General features: G+C 41.8%; 1 protein-coding gene across 3 annotated transcripts in view; it reads right to left on the reverse strand.

Annotated features, from left to right (window-relative positions):
* Positions 1-380: 380 nt before the first annotated feature.
* Positions 381-22,104, reverse strand: part of PRTFDC1 (phosphoribosyl transferase domain containing 1) — a 94,867-nt gene continuing 73,143 nt past the window's right edge. Inside the window, exons 4-9 of one of the 3 annotated variants that reach the window (XM_029955687.1) lie at positions 18,981-19,046; positions 7,899-7,916; positions 6,471-6,553; positions 5,971-6,017; positions 2,676-2,752; positions 381-1,633 (exon numbers count right to left, since the gene is read on the reverse strand). In XM_029955687.1, the coding sequence (XP_029811547.1) occupies positions 1,586-1,633; positions 2,676-2,752; positions 5,971-6,017; positions 6,471-6,553; positions 7,899-7,916; positions 18,981-19,046 (339 nt within the window). In that variant the 3' untranslated portion in view covers positions 381-1,585. Of the gene's footprint in view, positions 1,634-2,675; positions 2,753-3,842; positions 3,971-4,023; positions 4,194-5,970; positions 6,018-6,470; positions 6,554-7,898; positions 7,917-18,980; positions 19,047-22,104 lie in introns of those variants that run through there. The other 2 variants (XM_029955685.1, XM_029955686.1) reach the window with 2 other exon arrangements.

Here is a 22,104-nt window from a genome sequence, read left to right on the forward strand (position 1 = left end):
CTATTTGGAATTATTAATCTCTAACTTGGATACATGCAACAAAGCTAAAAGGAATTCCCTTTGCTGGTTTCTCACTTGGGATATCTGGGTGTGGTTTATTTTCTTCTCTGACTGAAACAAAGATATTCAGGAAAATCTTTTACAGCTAAAATTCTTTGTCTCACAAACAAGCTTAAGGAGGGGAGAAAAAACAGTAGATCAAGTCTGCCTTCATCGTTTGCTTATCCTGGTGCATATATTGGATTTTTTCCAGGTTCCCAAAAATAAAACGACAGGAAAGACATACGCAGTAGTATATTTAAGCTACTGGCTCACACACATTTTAATGGCTGAAAGTATATTTAAAAAAATGAAGGCGGAAGAAAAACAGTAAGCAGTTATGAAATGTAACAAGGTTTCTTATTCTTTATTAGTTTAAAGGAAGCTAGAACCCGATAACAATATGCCACATATGGTTCAGAACCAAACAAAGGCTGCTTCATTATTTATTTTGCATTTTATCCTTTTAGGAAGTGAGGGGGGAGAAAAGCTCTATTGGCACTTGAGTTTATTTTCAATTAAAATCCCCATAAATTAGAAAACATCTCGTAAAACACTAGAAATGGAAAAAAATATTACTCAGAAAAAACTTGAAGTCTGCTTGTTTCCTGTACTGCTGTGGGTCATTCGATAAGTCTTATTAGATCCCTCAAAAAAAAAATTCAACCTCTGTGTTCATATTGATGATAATATACATGTCTTGTCCTTCGATGCAAATAAGAGGAAAAACTCATACTTGTTTAGTTTCGAGAATTGAACCCACCCCTCCAATGCTGCCATTTGCCACATGAATAAAAGGATGCAGCTTGGAAACGAGAGTCTTGCTGTCATTGTATTTTTTTCTAATTAAAATTCAGAGTATTAAACACAGTTGAGTACATCCATGCATACATGACATACCGTTATCACGTACTGGAACCTCCGATCCAGAGCACTGAGCAGAGGCTCAACTCATAACATCATTAAGATTCATTATACGCTACAGTTCAAAAAGGGTTTGTCAAAGCAAATAGTAATGGCTTGCCAGAAATGCACAAACAGAAATTTATATTAAATTGTCCCTTCCCTCGTTTTTAAGTATGGGACTCTATTGCATTCCCAGTATGTGGGTTCAGAGCTTAAATTAAAAGGCTTACCGTCTCTTCCGATTGCAAAACATTACCAACATGGAATCTCTTTAAAACATTAGCTGAAAAATATTTGAATAACTGGGTGAGGGTATAGTAATCAAGCATAATGACTGCATTGAAAGAAAACAAAAAGGAAAGTTCAGGAGTGTGAAGGTAGATAGAACTCATGAGTCACCAGGCGGAATATTTAATTTGGAACAAGCCAAATAAAAGCGTTTTTTTTTTTTTTCCTTAAGAACCTTTGGTGCTCTTTATGGTATAAGCTCTGAAAAGAAAGCTCTCTCATGAAAACATTTTTTTCCCTGCATATCCTGCCGCGAGAAGATGCCTGGTGAGACAGACTTCACATGCCGGCCTTCCGACTGTAGCCGTAAGGATAATGCTATCCGGAGATTTGACGGTGAGAATGTACTTCTTTAGACTCGATACTTTTCCTTCCCATGTTCATTGATCACACATATGTGCTGAAACAATAAAGGATTGAAATGCATCGGTTTCTTAACAAAATATGAGGTGCAGTAAATGTAATGCAGTAATAACAGAAAGTCATCTTGTAATTGGTTATTTTTCATTCGAATATATGTGTACATTTATGTGTGTGTGTGTGTGTGTGTGTGTGTGTGTGTGTGGTGTGGGTGTGTATACACACACACACACATATATGTGTGTATATATATGTATGTGTATGTATATATATGTATGTATATGTATATATATATGTATGTAAAATCTAAAGAGACCTATTTGAATGCCTGGAAGTTTCCTTGTTGTTCTGGTTTTTGAGCCCTGTTCTGAATGTGGCTCCCTAGGTCTGTAACAACCAGAAATGTGGACAGAGAGGCATGGGTAGCCATGGTGGAATAGAAGTCTCCACCTGGTCAAATTACAGGCTCTAGGGAGAATGCAGAAACAGTCATGGTAAACCCAACACTGACCTTATTTGATCCTTTTTAGGTGGCAAGAGATGTGTCAGGAACATGACAATATTCCTGAAAACAGGATAATGAAGTAGCTCACAGAGTCAAAAGAAAAGCTAAGCAATGAAGCAACTGGAAGGCGGGAATGAGGTAACTCCTGGCCCCAGCCCATGGTGCTTGTGGATTTTCTCTCTGGAGCCCCATTATTCAGTGGCAGAAAGCCAAAACCCCTTGATTTCTGTGACTTTTGGTTTAAATTTCTAATTCTTAGGAGCGAGACATGATTGGTCCACTTTGGGTAGGATGCCTACCTCTAGATCATTCAACATGGGTCACGGTCACCCAACTGGGGGTCTACACTGGGGGTCCATGTACATATGTTGAAGCCACTTCTCCAAAAGGGCAATAGTTATGAACTGCATGCAACTGTAATTGGGATTATTAATGCAAATTACCCAGAATATTCCTGACACAGAAGATACTCAGTAAGTGGCAGCCATCATTACTATTATTTCAACAATGTATTAAGTTGACATTAACTGTTCAGTTCTTGTGAGAAGGAGAGTAGGGGTTTGCGAGCATGACTTACATTCAGATCTCTGAAGTATTCATTGTAATCTAAGGCATAGCCCACCACAAACAGATTTGGAATCTCAAATCCAACATCTGAATAGAGAGAAGGGGGGGGAAAGGAATAAAATTTAGATAACGTAAGTAGGTAAGCCACCATAAGCTCTTGCTGGCACTTAAACTGCGAGGATCTTTCATTTAAGCAGAAGCAAGTGGGGGAAAATGATAAGCAATGTATAGGATGAGCCCAAAGGGACTGGACAAGAATGACCAGCTAGGGAGATAAAGCAAACAAGCAAACATACTAGGAAGAATGGCTGCATTCCTACCACCCAGAGCTGAGTAAGGGCTCGGCCAGCCCGGTGGATAACAAGAAGTATGCATGGGTTAGTCATGTAGCCCCACTGTTTCAAAGCGAGCAGTATGCAGCGATATAATGCCAGAGGAAACACTTTGGAAGCATAAAGTGCAGTTCACACAGAAGGTATTCCAATACTGTGATATGCGACTAAGTGCATGGACTTTGGCTACTGGAAAGCGCTCCCCCCACTGCGCTCAAAGTCCTCAGCTTGACAAAGGGTTGGAAAGCAAAACGTGGGAGACAACACGAAAGGAAGTAGGATTGTTCCCTTTGAGAAAGAGAACGCTAAGGGTTGTTCTAACATGAGTCTTTGAATCCAGGATGCAGATGATATTAATTAGCTCTCTATCTCTATTGAGGCAAGAATGGCAGTAAATGGATTTAAATGCAATATGAAGTACTTAGGCTAACCAAGGGAAAAATTTATTGAAAGGGAGATGATTTTTATTGAAAAGGATCCTTAAGCAACAGACGGTAGCTCTCCTTCAGAGGTTTTGAAACAGAACAAATGTGCCTATGGTCCAATGATTTTTTTAAACTCTTTCCAGTTGTTTTTTAAAAATCTGTTTATTACCACATTGCAGACGAAACATGTACTTGCTTACTCTTATGAAGTTGTACTTTGATATAGCTAATGGTCTCACAGCATGGAGAAAGTTATCCTTCTGGTGAACTAACTAACTATCCTTCTGGTGAACAAACTAACCAACTAACTAACCTACACTACCATTTTGATCCTATTGACCAGATATGTTTTTATATGGAGAAAGCAACTGGTTCCTGCTTGCAGAAAGTGCCAGAGGGGAGAGGCTTACTTTCTAGACGACTGAATTACATGTCACTGATAGAAAGCTCAGTTGGTCCTTCCAAACTGTAGGTTGCTTGAAAAAAAAGACTCAAAGAGGAGAAGCAAGAGCAGAAGATGTCAGAACACATAAATGATGTCATCGAGCCTATGGGAAAGCATCCATTATGAGAAAGGAAGCAAAAGTACCAAGCTTCAGAAATCCAGGAAGGGGAAACAGAGATTCTGAACCAGCTGAAAGGATATTAGAAAATCTCAGAGAACCCTGGTTGTAACTACAATAATGACTTTACAGTGACCAATGCAGTCTCCACCGTAGGCATGGCAACCGGGCCTGGGAGAAGCCAGTTCAGAAGGCCAAGCCTTCAGAGCTGTCATGGGATGAAAGAAGGACATTGGGTCAGTAGATCAGGGGGACAGTGAAGAGTCAGAGTGACCTATCTCTAGCTGGTAAATGGGTGCAGTCCTATAGTTCTATCTACTCACAGATGTAGTGCAAGGGGAAGGGCAGTGTCTAGAACCAAACTGCCTGCGTGCAGTACCGACTCTACTCTTACAGCAGCGTGACCTGGGAAAGCTGTTTAACGTTGTGGTGTCCAAGGGCGCCTGGGTGGCTTAGTCGGTTAAGTGGCTGGCTTCAGCTCAGGTCATGATCTCACAGTTCGTGGGTTCGAGCCCCAAGTCGGGCTCTGTGCTGACAGCTCAGAGCCCGGAGCCTGCTTCAGATTCTGTGTCTCCCTCTCTCTCTGACCCTCCCCTGCTCATGCTGTCTCTCTCTGTCTCTCAAAAATAAATAAAAAGACATAAAAAAATAAAAAAATTTAACCTTGTTGTGTCCAATTTCCTCATCCATAAAATGGGCATAACAATAACATCTACTTTAGAGGAATGTTGTGAGGATTACAGGTGTTGCTTTCTGTGTAGCTCTTAGAAGGGTATGATCTCATTAGTGTTACCTGCTACTATTTTATCGATGTGGTTGCCATAAATGACACATGAAAAATCTGTAATTAGTTGGATATGTCTGAAGTGGATGTCTTTCAACTTCGGGTAAAATCTTATCTATACGGTATCTTACATGACATCCTTAAAGATTTCTGATTACTCACTTTGCCTAACTTTACTGCATGCAGATTATACTCCCCAAGCCAGTGACTGGACAGAAACACCTGCTCAGAACTGGTTCTGGGTCTCTCTGCCCAGAACCAATGTCTAGATGTAACAAATCCAGCAGAGGAATTAAACTTGTTTTTAGAAAAAAGAGTCCCTGGTGAAGTGTCATTGGCATGCTCCCCATCCTTAGTGTGCCTCTCTTGCTCTGATGTTTTTTCAGCTTGCCGATGAGAACTGTAGCCAAATTATCCAGGGGCTTTCGAGCAAAGTAAGTTCAAAAAATCAAGCTGAAGTCTGCCTAGGCAAGTGAAAAAAAAATGGCCTCTCGTGTTAGAAAAATAAATAATCAAGCTGCTTGTTTATTCTTCCTGGCGTCGGAACTCATCGTGTTATGGGGGGGCGGGTAGCAAAGTGCCCTAGCTAAGGAAAGGCCTCCACAACACATGTCTGAAGGCAAGTGTAAGAGGGCATCTGGAGCTATCTGCTCTGCTAATTCTCTGTGTTACTGAACTTGTCTTCGGAGGCGATGGGAGGTGTCGCAGATTTCCCCTCCTGTGTGCTAAACTTCAGGCTTGCTGAAGGTCGGCATTGTGCACTGCCTGGTGACAGTTCTTGGAGACAGAATGAGAATCCGACGCCTCTGCAGTGCCTTCCCTGTGTCTGACTGATGGGGCAGTGGCGGAGGCAAGAGCCCTGTGTGCCAGCCAGTCTGATGGGGTCAAGTCTCCCTCTCCCTGCTGCAACCCATTAGCTGAGTTCTTTGGCTTTAAGGTGCTGGGAAAACCTAGAACTAAAAATATGCAACGCACACCACGGAGTTCTGTGAACAAACACAAACTGGAAAATTAAAAACTCTTGTTGTAAAGGGTTCTTTCCTCCCGGCAAGGCTGGGGAGGCCTCGGGAGATTTGTGGGACTATCCAACCATAACAGTTTCCACCTCACATGGAATGCTGGCGTAAAGGAAACAGAGATTCTTAAACGTGAAGCACCATCACCAGCCAACCCATCAACCAAAAAACCCAGAAAGACTCACAGTCGGGTCTGAAGCCATCACTTCTAGGTGTTCTCTTCACCAACAAACTACCGTGGAAAAAAAAAACAAAAACGGTGTTTAGTGATCCAGATATAACTTCTGTGAATTACAAATAGAATTGACCATCGTTAAAATATGTATTTTCCCCCTGGAGCAAGTGGGGCACCATCACAGCCCTCTGATTCATGCTCCTGCTACCCCGGCACCACATCAGTGATTCTAGATAAAAGGGAGGGGGCACCGGCACCAGGCTCAGCCAGCTGCGCCTGGAAGCAGCTAATGGAGGCACAGACACCAGCAAAGCACGCCTTCTTCCCCTTCCTCTCCTTCAGGCTAGCGGTCAAATGGGTTTGTTCAGTGTGGTCAAACCGTAACACCCCAGGGCAGAGGGTCACTGGTTTGCAATAGACTGCTCTCTTTGGGACAGCATCCTGTGTCAGCCTCCCTCTCCGGCTGACTTGGAAAGACCGAAGCCACACTGATGTGACCATGTTACTCACCTGGCCACTTTAATCATGTTGGGCTTGTATTTCTCTATGCTACTGAGCAGCGCCTTCATGGTTCTCCCCGTTCCAACAACATCCTTTGCAAAGAGGACAGACAAATTCAACCCGAATGCATCTGGGCAGCATAACAGATTTTTCATCCAGACAGAGGACTGTAGTCCTTATTAATAATGCATCACAATTAGAACTGCCATCGCATGGAGTAAAAGTAGGAAGCAGAGGTTGGTTATATTTTTTAGACAGGTGCCTCTCTCTGAAGTTGGGTTTAGGGGAATATGTTGGTGAATTATTTCCTCTTGGAATCCTTCAGCTGTGTTGAAAGCTACGTTCGGCCTTTGGGGAGCATGTGGGGCTCCTCACAGAGTACATTTGGACTCGTGCATGCACATTCAAGGACTAAATTTGGCCCTGAGGTTACGTGCAACACAATACGGGCCGCATGAATTTTCATGGACATGGATGTACATCTGAATACACTGAATGGATAAACGCCTCCCCCTTGCCCTCCCCAGTCAACAGGGGATTCTATGGCTGGGAAGTGAGATGTGTCTGGACGGCAGCTGGTGACAGCCTGTGAATTCTGAGGGTGTAAGGCTGCAGTGAACCTCGGCTCATCTCTGCTGATGAGCTGCTGTGCAATTAGAGGAGAATGGGCAGCCCAAATGCATTGTCCTTGGGACAGAAATCAGCTGTCGGGAGCTGATTATCAAAACAACAGGTCTGAATATAGCCAGGGCTGGGCAATTCGTTCGGCTAGAGGGTCTACTTCAGGGGTGATGCCCGAGCCAGGAGGGCTGCAGATACATGTGGCACACGCAGGCGACTGCATAACAAAAGCCTGAAAACAGCTCCCTTGAAAATTTGCCAGCTGATAAGACAGGCGTGCTCTTGAAGAAGAAGTGGCCATTTGCTGAATTAGTCCTCTGCTGCTCTGGGGCCCATTCTGTCTCATTTTTATTTTTTTAGCGGAAAAATTAAATTCTCGCTTTCTCTTGGGTTGCTGTTTTATAACGGATTGCATTTATCCTTTGGTTGCTGAAGGTAGAATTGTTTGAAGTCATCAGAAGTCATTAGCACAATGAGGTAAGGGGGGAAAGAGTTCAACCTTGGTTTTAATAAACACATTTAGTTCTGTTGGGCCAGTTTCCTCTTCTGTAAAAATGCCTGACTCGCAAATAAGAATAAGAACCAATTCAGACATAAAAATGGACAAAGTACCACAAAACTATTATTGGAAAGCTCTTATTCTGAATTGTTTCAAGCCACTGATTCTAGTTGGCTCCTAGGCGGTAAATCTGGAGACCCATGCGCACAGTAGAAAGTCAATAAATCCTTGACCCATTTGATAATAAGTTCTAGATTTCACAACTCACCATTAGATTCTTTCAGCTAACAAACGTGGGTAAGGAAAAGTCAGCTTACCTCAACAATGAGGACATTCTGAAATTAAAAACAAAACAGTTATTTAGAATATGATGCAAACCTGGCTCATAAGATAGACACACAGTTTTGCTTCAAGTTAGGAATTTCACAATTTGCTTAGCTGGCCCTCCCCCATCCATCTTACCAATGCTTAGAGGTGATCTAGGTTTTCCAGATTCATTTTAACAGGCTCTTGGCAATTACCTGATGCTGCAGTATTGGTATCTACATTCAGGGGAGCCATGGAGACATCTCAGACCCTGTGCCTGTCTGAAGAACTATCCACAAGCACGTCCCACATCCATAATTCTGGCAAAAGCTGCCCCATTCCAGAATTCTTTGGCATACAAAGTCTACTATGAGTTTACCAAGAAAACAAGCCACTGTATTGCTCTGCAGATGAATCACGGACTCAGCTGAACTGTCCTGATCCTGTGTCGCCACCAGTCATTGAGGGTTCTGTATTGACTCCCTAATGTTCAACCTTGAGGAGAGGATGGGCTAGAGAGAGAGCTGTGAAGTACCTAGTCGATGTTTTTGGAAACACGGTCGGGTTCCTTACTTTGTGCTCTCAAGGCATACCTCTCCTTTTTCCCTAAAAGCATTGATTATGCTTCATTTCCTTTCCTGTTCATTGTCTGTCTTCCCACTAGATATAAACTCCATGATGATGGGAATCTTGCTTACTGTTGTAGACTCAGCCCCTGGCATACATACCTGCATAGAGATGCTCAGTAGTTTATTAAATGGAGGAATAACAACTGATTAAACTAGTTAATTAATTAAAACTAAACAATTGAATGGATTCATGGTTATAAGTCAATACTATCCCACCAAATTAAAATATGACTGTGTTAATAGGAGACCGCAATGAACTAAATGGTGTGGATATTCCCTCACCGTAATGTTGTCTTTCTTTAGATAACTCTTCATTTATCCCTATGATTCACATAATACTTTAAAATTTCTAGCAAGCCTTACACCTTAGAAATCTTACTTATGTCTAATGTCAAAGAGATTTAAGTAATGAAAATGTTAATCAACCAACCCAAACCATATTACTTTATGTGTCCAATGCTTCTTAGAAGGAAATCTTTTTCTGGAAGTGTTTTGCTCCCAAGTATAGTATTTTTTTTGTCATTAAATACATTAAGAAATCTTAGTTTTATCACTAAAATGTAAAGTTATCTTGTCCATATCCCCTAGCCTAAGGATCATAGGAACAGAGGAGTCCCTTGGTATTCTGGGCACATTTGTTATGTTCTTAACAATGAACCTATAACAGTTAGTTAAGATGTGCCATTTTAGTTTGATTGACACTTACCAACCTTGGCCATTAACCAACCTGAATACTTGGAGAATACTTGGTTAATTTAATTCCTTAGTTCATGATCTCTTTTTGTTTCAATCTAATAAGGAAAAGCCTTTTAAAACTCTGTTAGTCTGCATTCTTGCCTAATTAAATAAAGTGCACTGAACATAATTAAATCTGTTTTTTAAAAGTTTAGAACCTCACAAAACAAGACTCATCTTTGAAAAGATTATCTGTAAGATAGAGTGGTGGCTGGGAAGTGGGACTTGAATGTATACTAATCTAGAAATATATTGTCAAAATTATTTAAACACATTTTAAAAGCGAGGTAATGCATATACATGTTCAAAGAGAGAAATCAAAAGATTTTCTAAATGTTGATGTGCATCTAACTGTAAAGTATTTAAAATACTTAGCTTCTTAATGTTCAAAGTTATCATGGCATTCTATGTAATGCGTAGCTACAATATTGTCACATCTAACAAAAATGACAATAATCTATTTTTTTATTTGTTCTGGTTTTATTGAGAAATAATGGACATACAATATACTATATAAGTTTAAGGTGTATGGTATAATGCTTTCACTTATATATTATTAAATATTTACCTAAACAAATTTAGTTAACATCCATCATCTCATATAGATACGATAAAAGAAGGAAGCAAAAGAGAAAACATTTTTTTCCTTATGATAAAACGCTTAGGATTTATTCTCTTAACAACATTCCCGTAATCACAGAGTGATGTGAGCTACAGTCATGATATTGTGCCTTTCATCCCTAGTACTCATTTACCTTATAACTGAAAGTTTTTACCTTTTGACCACCTTTCCCTGATTTCCCTGTCCCCCACCCATACCTCAGGTAACCACAAATCTGCTCTCTTTTTCTGTGAGTTTAGTTTTTGTGTTCTTTTATTTTAGATTCTATGTATAAGTCAGATCACACAGTATTTGTCTTTCTCTGTCTGATTTACTTCTCAAGGTCCATCCATGCTGTTGTAAATGACAGGATTTCCTAGTCTGTTATGGCTGAATAATATTCCATTGAGTGTGTGTGTGTGTGTGTGTGTGTGTGTGTGTGTGTGTGTGTATCACAACTTCCTTATCTGGCAATAAATTTTTTTAATGTTTATTTATTTTTGAGAGAGACAGACAGAGAGTGAGTGGGGGAGGGGCAGACAGAGAGGGAGACACAGAATCTGAAGCAGGCTCCAGGCTCTGAGCTGTCAGCACAGAGCCCAATGTGGGGCTCAAACCCATGAACCATGAAATCGTGACCTGAGCCGAAGTCAGACACTTAACTGACTGGGCCACTCAGGTGTCCCTGGCAACAATTTCTTAATATCATATAAAATCTAGTACATATTTAAATTTTCCTAATTGTTTTTTTAGTTTATTTATTTATTTTGAGAGAGAGCAAGCACAAGTGGGGAGTGACAGAGAGAGAAGGAGAGAGAGAGAGAGAGCATCTCAAACAGGTTCTGCACTGACAGCATGGAGCCTGATGCTGGGCTCCATCTCACAAACTATAAGATCACGACCTGAACCAAAATCAAGAGTCGGATGCTTAACCAACTGAGCCACCCAGATGCCCCTCTCCAGTTGTCTTTTCAATGGCCTTTGTAGCTGCTTTGTCTAATTGAAGCCCATGCATTGGGTCTTTAATTCTCTTTTAATTTAAAATATTCTCTCTTACTGTACGTCTACTTCTCAATTTAATAATTTGAGACATCATCTACTTACTATATTATATAATGATGAGAATTTAGTTCTTATATACTCTCTCACTTCTTTTTTCCATCTCCCAGTGCAGATGCTTTGTTATGACTGTATCTTCCTGTACTGCTCATATTTCTTCCCCACTGCCGAGTCAAGTAGAGCACTAGAATTATGTTTCCTTTTAAAATTTCTTTTCTTTTAATTGTTTTCCCTGTCACCATCCAGTGTCTTAAGCTGCAATAACCCTCAGTCTCTTTTCTTCCTTCCTTCCTTCCTTCCTTCCTTCCTTCCTTCCTTCCTTCCTTTCTTTCTTTCTTTCTTTCTTTCTTTCTTTCTTTCTTTCTTTCTTTCTTTCTTTCTTTCTTTTTTCTTTCTTTCTTTCTTTCTTTCTTTCTTTCTTTCTTTCTTTCTTTCTTTCTTTCTTTCTCTTTCTTTCTTTCTTTCTTCCTCTCTCTCTTTCTCTCTATTTCCAAGGTATTCTTTCTTGGAAGGATTATTATGAGGAAAACACTGGTTAATTATGGCTTAACTGTATTTCTCAAAGAATTTTGGAGGGTTAAGGAAGCTAAGTGGGTTGGTAACATCTGTAACAACACAACAATCTTTCTGAGTGTGTACAGTACTTAAAAGTAAAATTATTTAGTGGGCTCACAAATGATGGGCAAGGGAATACTGATATAAAAAAATCTATTGAAAGGGAGCTCAGTAGAAATTTAGAATTTTTTGGCAACTTAACTAGAGTGGACATTACTTATATATTTATTTTCCTTTACAGAGCACTACACTGTGTTTTAAAATTCTTTCTTTAGTAATACATGGGTTTACTTCTGGGTTGTTAGTGGCCTACCTGTTGTATGAGAAGCTCACATCCAAAAAAAGCAATGCCTTTAGTACTTTTGGAAGATTGCCATATGAAACAAGTAGCCCAAGAATACAGAGAAAGTGACTTCCCCAACTTTGGAAGCATTTTCACTAGTTTCTAAGAGAACTAATCTCTTTAAACTTTAATATATCAGGGTTAGCTCCACAGGCCAAAGGACAAATACAAATTCATCTTTATAACACAGAGACCAGTAGGTACAAGGGCTCAAAGAATGCCCATGGAACAAATTAACAATTTTGACCTCATTTCTTTCTCTAGTTCATTATTCTTTTGACACATCTCCTCCATTTTTTCCCCTCAATGATGTATAATTCCTCCTTAACTGAGCTATAATTAATGTCTACTGGTTTTAATTTTGCACCAAGAAATCCTCCAAAATCCGCCCCCCCATCTGTTTTTTTGAGTGTCAATCTTGGAAGTTTTTAAAATAATTTTTTAAAGTTTATTTATTTATTATTGAGAGAGAGAGAGAGAGGGAGAGAGAGAGAGAGTGCACAAGCTGGAGAGGGGCAGAGAGAGGGGAAAGACACAGAATCCAAAGCAGGCTCCAGGCTCCGAACTGTCAGTACAAAGCCCAATGCGGTGCTTGAGCCCACAGACTGGGAGATCATGACCTGAGCTGAAGTCAGACATTTAACTGACTGAACCACCCAGGTGACACCCCCCGCCCCCTGCTTCCCGCCCTGGACATTTTTTCAGAACACACTGTGCCTCCTAAGCACTTCCAATCTGGTAACTCTGATCACTGAGTCTGAGATGCTAGCCAGTTACTGTCTAGGCCATGTAATCACACCGTGCTCATTTCCCCCCCGGACAGTAAGGAAAGTTTGCAGCCTGGGGGCCCCAGGCAAATATTCTACGGGGAGTCTCTGGAGCGCATCCCTTCTTCACTGTGATGCCATCCCAAGGGAAGCTAATCCCCTCAAGTTCCCTGAAGGAAAAGGAAGGGAAGAAGAAAAGAAAGAAGGAAGGAATTATACAAATCTCAGTGATTTTCTTAGATAGAGTGTTCCCACTTTCAGTCTTTTAAAATGCAAAATGATTAGCACAGCACAGACTAATCTTCGGCAGCATAGTTTTGTGGCTGTGGTCATGCTGAGCAGAGGATGGCAGTAATGATGATGGGCTCATTTTGGGTGCAGAGCATGGGCACGACTGTGAATATGAACCCCACGGAGAAAGGAATGTAGTTCAGCATTTCACGTTATGTGATAATTCCCAAAATTGCCAGAATCATCAGTCGGTGGGCATTTCCGTTATTGTTCTCAGCCTCGTCAGATGCAATAAAAAGGAATGATTGAAATAGTCAAGGCAGCCAAGGAGGAAATTTGGCAGGTTCTGATGCTTCATTCTGGCATTTGATTAGAAACCTGTTTGGTGGGGGAAGGTGGCACGTCTCCTGAAATCTTGCACTTAACCTGCACATCTGTGCTTTCCTGTTGGCAGCTCTGGGTCTGTTTCTGTGCATTTGGTTTTATTCCACCTCTTTCAGAGATTTCTCTTGAACATGAATAAAATCTCCTTGCTTTAATGGATACACACATTTTATGAAGTGCCAGGATTAAATCAACTTTGAAAAAACATCAGCTAGAGAGCACGTTGTGCAGACAGCTTGAGCACACCGAGGAATATGCTTTCAAACATTGTGAGTTGAGGCCATTTAACCTCATCATTGAAGGTTCCCTTTATTCAAGATCCATGACCTATTTAGAACCATGACTCAGCCAGCTTCCCTTATGAGCTTCCTTTTCTTTGCTTTAAAGAAAAGAAAGAACGGAGGCAAGAAAGAGAGAAAAAAAAGAAGGAAGGAAGGAAGCAAAGAAAGAAAGAAGAAAAGATGGAAAGAAATGTAAGAAAAAAAAAGAAGCCAAGAAAGAGAAAGGTCCCCAGGGGCCGTACAGTGTCTCTTTTCTAAATATTTTGACTCATACATCTTTAGAAAGTTTAAGAAGTTACTTCGTACAGTTATGGGGCTTATAATGTGTGGAGAATTATAAAGGTGAGCTATGTCCCTACGTTTTTAAAAGTTCTTTTATAAAAAAATTTGATTCTTAAAAAATCTTTCCTGACCCTCCCTTCATTCATCATTTCGCTCTGCTGCTGCTCTGGACAGCACAGCGTCTTCTGCGAAGTTCCTACTTTGCTCCTATGGTTCCACTGCTCATGTTTGCTCAACCCCCACGGCCTCCTGACTTGTTTCTTTGCCTGGAGTCTCATTCCTGTCTTCAGTTATTTTATCCTCTATTAAGGTAATTTTCCCAAATTACAACTTCTGGGTTTTTTTTTAAAGTTTATTTATTTATTTTGAGGAGAGAGAGATAAAGCACACAAGGGAGAGAGAGAGAGAGAGAGAGAGAGAGAGAATCCCAAGTTGGCTCTGCACTGTCAGCACAGAGCCCGAGAGAAAGAGAGAGAGAGAGAGAGAGAGAGAGAGAATCCCAAGTTGGCTCTGCACTGTCAGCACAGAGCCCGACCTGGGGCTTGATCTCATGAACAGTGAGATCATGACCTGAATCGAAATCAAGAGTTGGATGCTCAGCTGACTGAGCCACTCTGGTGCCCCGCAAAAGACAACTTCTTGATGTCACTTCTGCTCAAACACCTTTGCAACAACTCTGCTTTTCTCTGCAAGTTAAATTCTTTTTTTTTTTATTTTTTATGTTTATTTTTGAGAGAGACAGAGAGACAGAGCACAAGTAAGGGAGGGGCAGAGAGCGATGGAGACAGACACAGAATTCAAAGCAGGCTCCAGGCACCGAGCTGCCAGCACAGACCCAATGTGGGGCCTGAACTCCTGAACTGCAAGATCATGACCTGAGTTGAAGTCAGAAGCCTAACCGACTGAGTCACTCAGGTGCCCCTGCAAGTTAAACTCTTTGTTGAGATATTCAAAATATTCTATAAACCAAATCCAATTTGCATTTTCCGTGTCTTAAAGCATTGTTTTGGACCAATTTCCTTCAATCACATTGGTCTGCTTGTGCCCTCTGGCTCTCCCATTTCCCTCCTTCACCCATCATTTCATGATGCTCTTCTCCCTTTCCTGTGTTATTCCCAGGCTTTCTAGTCCATAGTAAAATCTCAGCCTCCCCTTGTGAAGACAGTCCCACTCCCAGGGAATCATTCCTTCCTTGGATTTCTTTAAGCTCAAGGAAAGAGTCTTGTGGGGAAAGACCCTGGAACCTCTTCTCTGAGTGACAAGCATTAAAAAAAGAGGAGAGCAGAAATTCATGGCAGAGTAGTAATATTAATGGTAGATTCAGCTTAAATATAAATTTATTGACTGTAGGAATCATATGATTACTACATAAGGGCGAAGTCAGATGATGATCTGCATGAACCCTTCCATCCCACGCAGGTGTTTACTACAGTCTGACTTTCATCTACAACCATTAAAAAAGTACACACTAATTGTTGGGTGCCATTTCTTTTCAGTTGTTTTTGTGCCCACAGCTGGCGTACATTCTGCATGATGGAAAGATTCTGGAAAGTCTCTGTGGCTTATTTTTAAAGTTCTCTCAAACCTTTAATGCATAGCCTTTCTCTGAAAGGCTGAAGAATGGGTGTACAGATCAGCCATATGAATGCCTTCATCTGTTTAAGGAAAAGGAAATTCCAAAAGTTAGGTGAACTTGTTTTCCCTCCTCCACACTCAGGTGTCCAGCATTCCCCAACCCAGTCCCCCCACCTTGAATCTCTTGGGACACCAAATCCCTTCTCCTTCTCGAAGGCAATGTGCCCTCACTCAACACTGGTCTCATCCAACTTAAACCGAACTTGCTGGCTGATGGGTCCTTTGGTGTGGCTGGATGGGCTTCTCTTTACCTTTCCTTCTGCCATGTCCTCTCTTTCCCATACTTCATTGCAAAGATGTGTGGTTGCTTTCCAAGAGAAAGAGGAGCCTTTACTTACTCAGTCATCAACTACTTATTCTGACCTGTTGGTTAGGCACTGTGCACAATGCAAGAGATAGGATGGTGTTGAATAAGATAAGCAGGTCTCTGCCCACCTGACACTGACATTCTGGTGGGGGAAATAGACATAGTAAAAAATTAGCCTTAAAGTAAACACAGCAAATTATGGAAAGGGCTTGACCTGAAGCAGAGTACTAATACAGATATATGGGTGGGAAGTGTGTAAGGGAAGAGTATGTGCTCATTTTAGATAGAGTCAGGGCAGGCTTCCCTTATGTAAGGGCCATTAAACTGAGGTCTGAAGGACAGGAAGAAGATAGACTCCAGGCTGGAGGCCACAGCTTATCCGAGGTCTTGGCAGGAAGCAGCTTAACCAGTGCAGTTATAACACTGTGAGAAGGGCGGAGTGGTCTACGGTGACGTTGGGAGTGAAGCAGGGCCAGATTACATGGGTCTTACGGGCTAGGAGAAGGAGGCTGGATTGTAACCTCAAAACTACGGGAGTAGGGTTCCCAGATAAAACGCAGAACACTCAGTGATATTTGAATTTCAGATAAATAAGAAATGACTTTTGAGCTTAAGTATGTTCCAAATATCACATGTGACATGCTTGTACTAAAGATGTATTCATTGTTTATTTGAAATTCAAATTCAACTTGGCATCCTGTTCTCAGTTTTGCTTTTTACTAAGCCTGACAACCCTAACTGAGAGGCCACTGAAAGGTTTTCAGTAGGCAAGTGACGGGATCCAATTTGTATCTCAAGAAGATCCATTTGGCTGTTGTCTCTTGGAGAATGGTTGGAGGGTGGCAAGAATTAAATGAAGGCAGAAGTTCAGGCAGACCAGTTAGGCTACCATGGCCTCCGGGAGGGAGGAGTGATCTGGCCCTAGATGACCAGTGCTTCTCACACTTTAATGTGCAAAAAAACCGTCGAAGGATCTTGTTAAGATGAATACTTAATTCAGACGATCTGGGGTGGGATCTAAGATTTTGCATTTCTGATTAGTTTGCACACGGTGCTGACCTTGCTGACTCCTAGACCGAAGGTCAGAAACTACAGTCTATCAGCCAAATCTGTCCTGCTGCCTACATTTGTCAATAAAGTTTTATTGAAACAGTCATGTCCATTTGTTTCCATTTTATCTATGGCTGCTTGCCCTTTCATGCCATGACAGCAGAGTTAAGTAGTTGCAACAGAGTGTATAGCCCACAAAAATCTAAAAACATTTACATTCTGGCCTTTCCCTACAAAGTTCACTAACCCCTACCCTAGACCACATTGTGCTACTGCAAGAGTCTAGACTCAGGTTATTCCCATGAAGACGGAGAGCAGTGGGCAGATTTCAGATCTATTTGAGAGCAATGAGCATGGCTTACACTGGCTCATTAAGCACTCCCTTCTTCTGATGTGAGTCTAGGTACCCTGAACTGCATAAATATGTGTAATCTTTAACTGTAAGTGGTGGTGACAGTTGAGAACTTAGCTAATCAATGTTGACTCATCTTAGAAATATTTACTCAGTGTGTTCTAAGCTCAAAGGATTCTACTCGGCACACATCTAAACATATATAGAATTCATCTACGGACACATAAATGCAAGTGTAAAGATACCATGAAATAGCACAGGGTAACCTGGAAGAATCGTTTGTCACATGAGCAAAACACCAGAGCCGACTCCTGCTTGTACTTAGTGCTGGCTGGTCTTCCATCTTTCCCACCGGAACTTGTACGGCCTCTAATTTCTCATGGGAAGGGGCAGGTCTTAGCAGTAGTTGTAGGAGGGGATACTGAGGCACAGCACTATCACCCCTCCTGTTGACTTTACCCCTACCAAGAAACCTTGCCCACCCTCCTCTATTTTTTAAAGGAACAGATTATCTGATGCTTACCTAAGAAGGAGATCACTTTAAAATGAAAAAGATGATTTTAGAAAGCAGGAGAGAAAAGTCATAGTTTTATGCACGACATTCTCTTGGTATTCATTTGGGATTCTTAGAATTTCTACTTTGACAGACCCCATGGTAATTCCCCAAGGCAAGATGCTTGTGTGATATCATACAAGGCATGCTATTTCTCTTGTGTCATACGCCTGTAAGGCAATGTCCTACGACAAAGTACCAAAATGACTTCTCATTTAAAGGCTGCTTCAGAGTTGTGAGAAGTTGTCAATTTCTGGAAAGCGCTTGGAGTATAGCTTTCCAGGATGTTATTTTATGCACTGACGTAGTAACACCAAATGGTGGCCTGGTGATGCATTAACATCAACAAGTTAATTCCAATCTCTGTGGCACATAATCTCCCTCTAGGTAGCTATGCCACACTTGGATGGCTACTGTGCTATCTTCAGAGTGGAGGGAAGTAAGCTGGTTTGTAGTGTTCCCAATGTGATTAAACACATTTTTATTAAATGTGCTTGCTATTCCTTTTCCCCATCTGGGCATTGCATAATAATAACAATAACAACCACAAAGATGAGAGATTAAACTTGTGTAAGAGACTGCTCCATTTTACCCGGAAGGCTGAAGCTGATCAGAAATAACGAATACAAGATATGTCAGTCGAGGTGCTGCTTGCTTTTCACAGCAAAACTCGAACCTCAGGTCACATTTCCACAAAGGACATCTGCTTTATGAAACAACTCCTCCCTCCCATGTATGTATTTATGCCAGAATCCGAACAGATTTTCTCTTGATTAGTAAGCATTGGCAAGTTTAGACCTCCAAGTTCAAAGTGGCGGTGTTTGCCCCATGATCTAATGGATTACATTCTTTTGCATGGGAGGAAAAAGGCATGCGGCTGAAAAAAAAGGAACCCTTCTTTTATTCCCTCCTTCAATTTGAAACATTTCGGTAAACCTGTTTAAACATCTTACTGCAATGCCGAGACGCTGAGGCACAGAGGACACAAAAAGCAGACAAATAAAGGAAAAAGCTTCCTTTTCAGGAGGGACCCTCAAGAGGAGAAAAGGAAGAGGGCGGGAGTGCCAAGGGATTTATTTTGTAATAGGAGGTTGTCCGAACTAAGACTGCAAGGAAGGTTGGAGATCTGGTGGGCATCGGGTCCTGGAAGCATTATAAAAGGAGTGTTTTATAAGGGAGAAATCATTAAAAGGATTCACACATCTATTTGCATGAATTAGCAAACCCGGGAGAGTGTCTGAAATGCATGGCAAGTGCTGACCTGAAATGAAGGTCACTGATTTCCCCATGACATCAGTGCATATACGGAGCAGAGTTACATTAACAAACCTTTCCAGCCAGTGTTGAAAGATCGTTGCCTCCAATTATCTGCATCTCGCCCATGGACTGGTCGTTCTAAAAAAAGGGAAGATAATATTTCACTGTATAAGAAAGCCCTTTACAGCGTATTTCCCCCCCTCCTACCCAGCTAGCGGCTAGACTGCGCCTCACAAATACAGCACAAATAGCTGGTGGAGATTCCTGGTTGCCGTGGTTACCGAGAGCCACTCTCCAGCTACCAAGCAGGGGACAAAGCTTCCTAATGGCTCCAGGAGGGGAGAGAGCCTGTGGAGAGGGGATGATCAAAGGAGCGGAGAGAAAACAGACAAACCGAATTTTGGGATACGAAAATGATGGAAGGTGCTTGAACCTATCCTGAGGCAGATGGAATTGGCCAAGGCAGTCGCGTTCCTGGATCCCTCTGGGTGGAGGGGCTACCGGATCCCCAGAAGGGGGCCACGCATTTGTCCGCTGTGCCAGCAAGTTCCAGTCCTAGCCCTTAGCGGGGAAGCAATGCGTTGAGGACTCCTTCCTCCAGCCACACAGACCCAGCCTCTCTGCTGAGGCTGAGGGCAATTCCAACAGCTCCCAGATCGAGAACTATTGCACTTAGACCTTCGCGCAGGAATGAAGAAGCCTCAGGAACTTTCTGCGGTCCCAGGAGTGTGTGTAGGAGACTCTTCACTCCAATTCCTTCAGAGGTTATGCATTTTCATGTTTACGAGGTTTATATATATCTTGTGCATCGTCCTGTGCTGTTTAAACCTCGCACTGCACACACACACACACACACACACACACACACACACACACACACGCACGCACTAAACCTAATACGAGTTGTTAACGTATGGATAGCACAACAAAATGACACGGAGGCAGAACAGGGAGCAGAGCAGGCCGCCCGTTTTCTGGCCTCGCTGCGAAGACACCCTACAGAGAGTGGCTTCATGACCAAGAAAGAAGGCTGTCACGTTGGGATCCCTTCCAGCAACAGTCCAAGGGAGAGGACGATGGTGCAGGCACCTTGCACGTGATGCGCTGAAGCAGGAAATCTCTTAGGTTGTGGCCGTGGGTTTTTGCCAGTTCAGGGTGTTCCTCCCTTATTCGGGCAAAAATTGCCCTTTCTCTTTCACGGAGGGTGGGGGTATCATTCATCCTTATGGCTCAGGTGGGCTAGGCCTTACCTACGTAAACCAGCTACGCCTGAAGCTGCACCAGGCATTGGCTTTTCCAGCTACTGAAGACAATTCCAATCCCTTAGGAATTTTCTTGGGTTGGTTTGAATTGGATTCTGTCACTTGCAACTGAGACTCTGTCTAGGCATAGAAATCCGTCATCTGGGAAGGTGAAAGGCAGCCAAATAACCAATATAACAGTTTTACCAATGAAGCAGCTTTTGTCTTTTTATCTTGCTGCTCAAGAGGGGGAAAAATAACCTTAGATTGTTTTTACTTCCACTCAGTAAAGCATTCACTCTGTACTGCAGAGGAGTAAAGAGAATGCCCGCCAAGTGGACAATTCCAATAATTTTCTTCTTATGGGAACTGATTTCAAAAGGAGAAAGTCAAAGAACATCCAGAATTTACTGACATTTTGCTGTTTTTGAACAGGTATATATAATCATATATTCATAAGCAGTCATGCAGTAGGTTAGGAACTTGTCAAAAATCTCAAAGGAGGGGGGCGCCTGGGTGGCTCAGTCAGTTAAGTTTCCAACTTCAACTCAGGCCATGATCTTGCGGTTCATGAGTTTGAGCCCTGCATCAGGCTCTGTGCTCACAGCTCAGAGCCTGGAGCCTGCTTTAGATTCTGTGCCTCCCTCTCCCTCTGCTCCTCCCCCACTCATGCTCTGTCTCTGTCTCCCAAAAATCAATAAATATTAAAAAAAAGTTTTTTAAATGTCAAAGGAGAAGATTCTCTTGTCACTTCTAGACATGTTGAGATATAGGAGTAAACATAGGGGGAACTTCTGCATATTAGACTCAAATGTGTTTTAATAGCAGCAGGAAAAATAAAAAATGTCCATATCTCCAGGGGACTGAGGTATGCAGAACTGGATGTAACTACTAAACCACAAGTTAAATGTAACAAATGAGATTTACACTCTGCCAAATCAGAGCAAACTTCATAATAATTCTACTATTATCATCTTTATTCTATTCATCAAAAACAAACAAAAAAAGCCACACTATATCAGAAAGCTAAATAGTATGCTATAAGTCATGGCATGTTGCCATCAAGTGTTAGTTCAGAAGGCCTTACTTAGTAGCCAAGTTTATAACATGTTTATTATTAGATCTGTCCTTAGCTCATCTAGAACTTAGGTCTTCCAAGTATGTATACAGTCAATTGTCCCAATACCACTATTGAACTGTTTTTTCCCAACTGGTTGGAAATGTCATTTTGATATCCTTCATTCTCCTACGTGAGGGTCAGCTTCTATATTCTTCCCTTTCATTAGCCTAAAGTGTCTATTTTAACATCTAAATCATACTGTTAAATGATTATAGCTTTTTATTATGTTTTGATACATGGTAGAGCAAGTTCCATTTTTGTGTTCTTTTTTAAAAAAATTGTCTTGGCCACTTTTGTCTAAGCTACTTTAGTACATTTATCTTTTTAAATGTTTAAAAAACATTTATTCATTTTTGAGAGAGAGAGAGAGAAAGCGTATGGGGCAGGGGCAGAGAGAGAACAGTACACAAAATCCAAAGCTGGCTCCCGGCTCTAAGCTGTCAGCACAGAGCCTGATGCGGGGCTCGAACTCACGAACCATGAGATTGTGATCTGAGCCGAAGTTGATGCCTAACTGACTGAGCCGCCCAGGTGCCCTTGTACCTTTATTTATTTGCCTATTTGCTGGGCTGTTATGAAGATCAAATGAATTCATATAAACTGAACATTTAGAACAGAGCCTGGCTCAGTAAATGCTGGGTGTGATTCATTTGCCTCCCTCCCTTCCCTCCTTCTTTCCCAGGAAATGGTCACTGCTCAGTCCTCTCTGGCAAACTGGAGTCTGGAGCTTGCCTGGTTTAATGAGTCCAGCCAAGAAGCCCGTGGGGTCTTGTTGGAATGAAGAATGGGAGCAGGAGAACTATGCTCTCTGTTCATAAGCACCCCCGCACCCTGC

Source organism: Suricata suricatta, chromosome 10 (genome assembly GCF_006229205.1).
Source record: "Suricata suricatta isolate VVHF042 chromosome 10, meerkat_22Aug2017_6uvM2_HiC, whole genome shotgun sequence".
Taxonomy (NCBI): Eukaryota; Metazoa; Chordata; class Mammalia; order Carnivora; family Herpestidae; genus Suricata; species Suricata suricatta.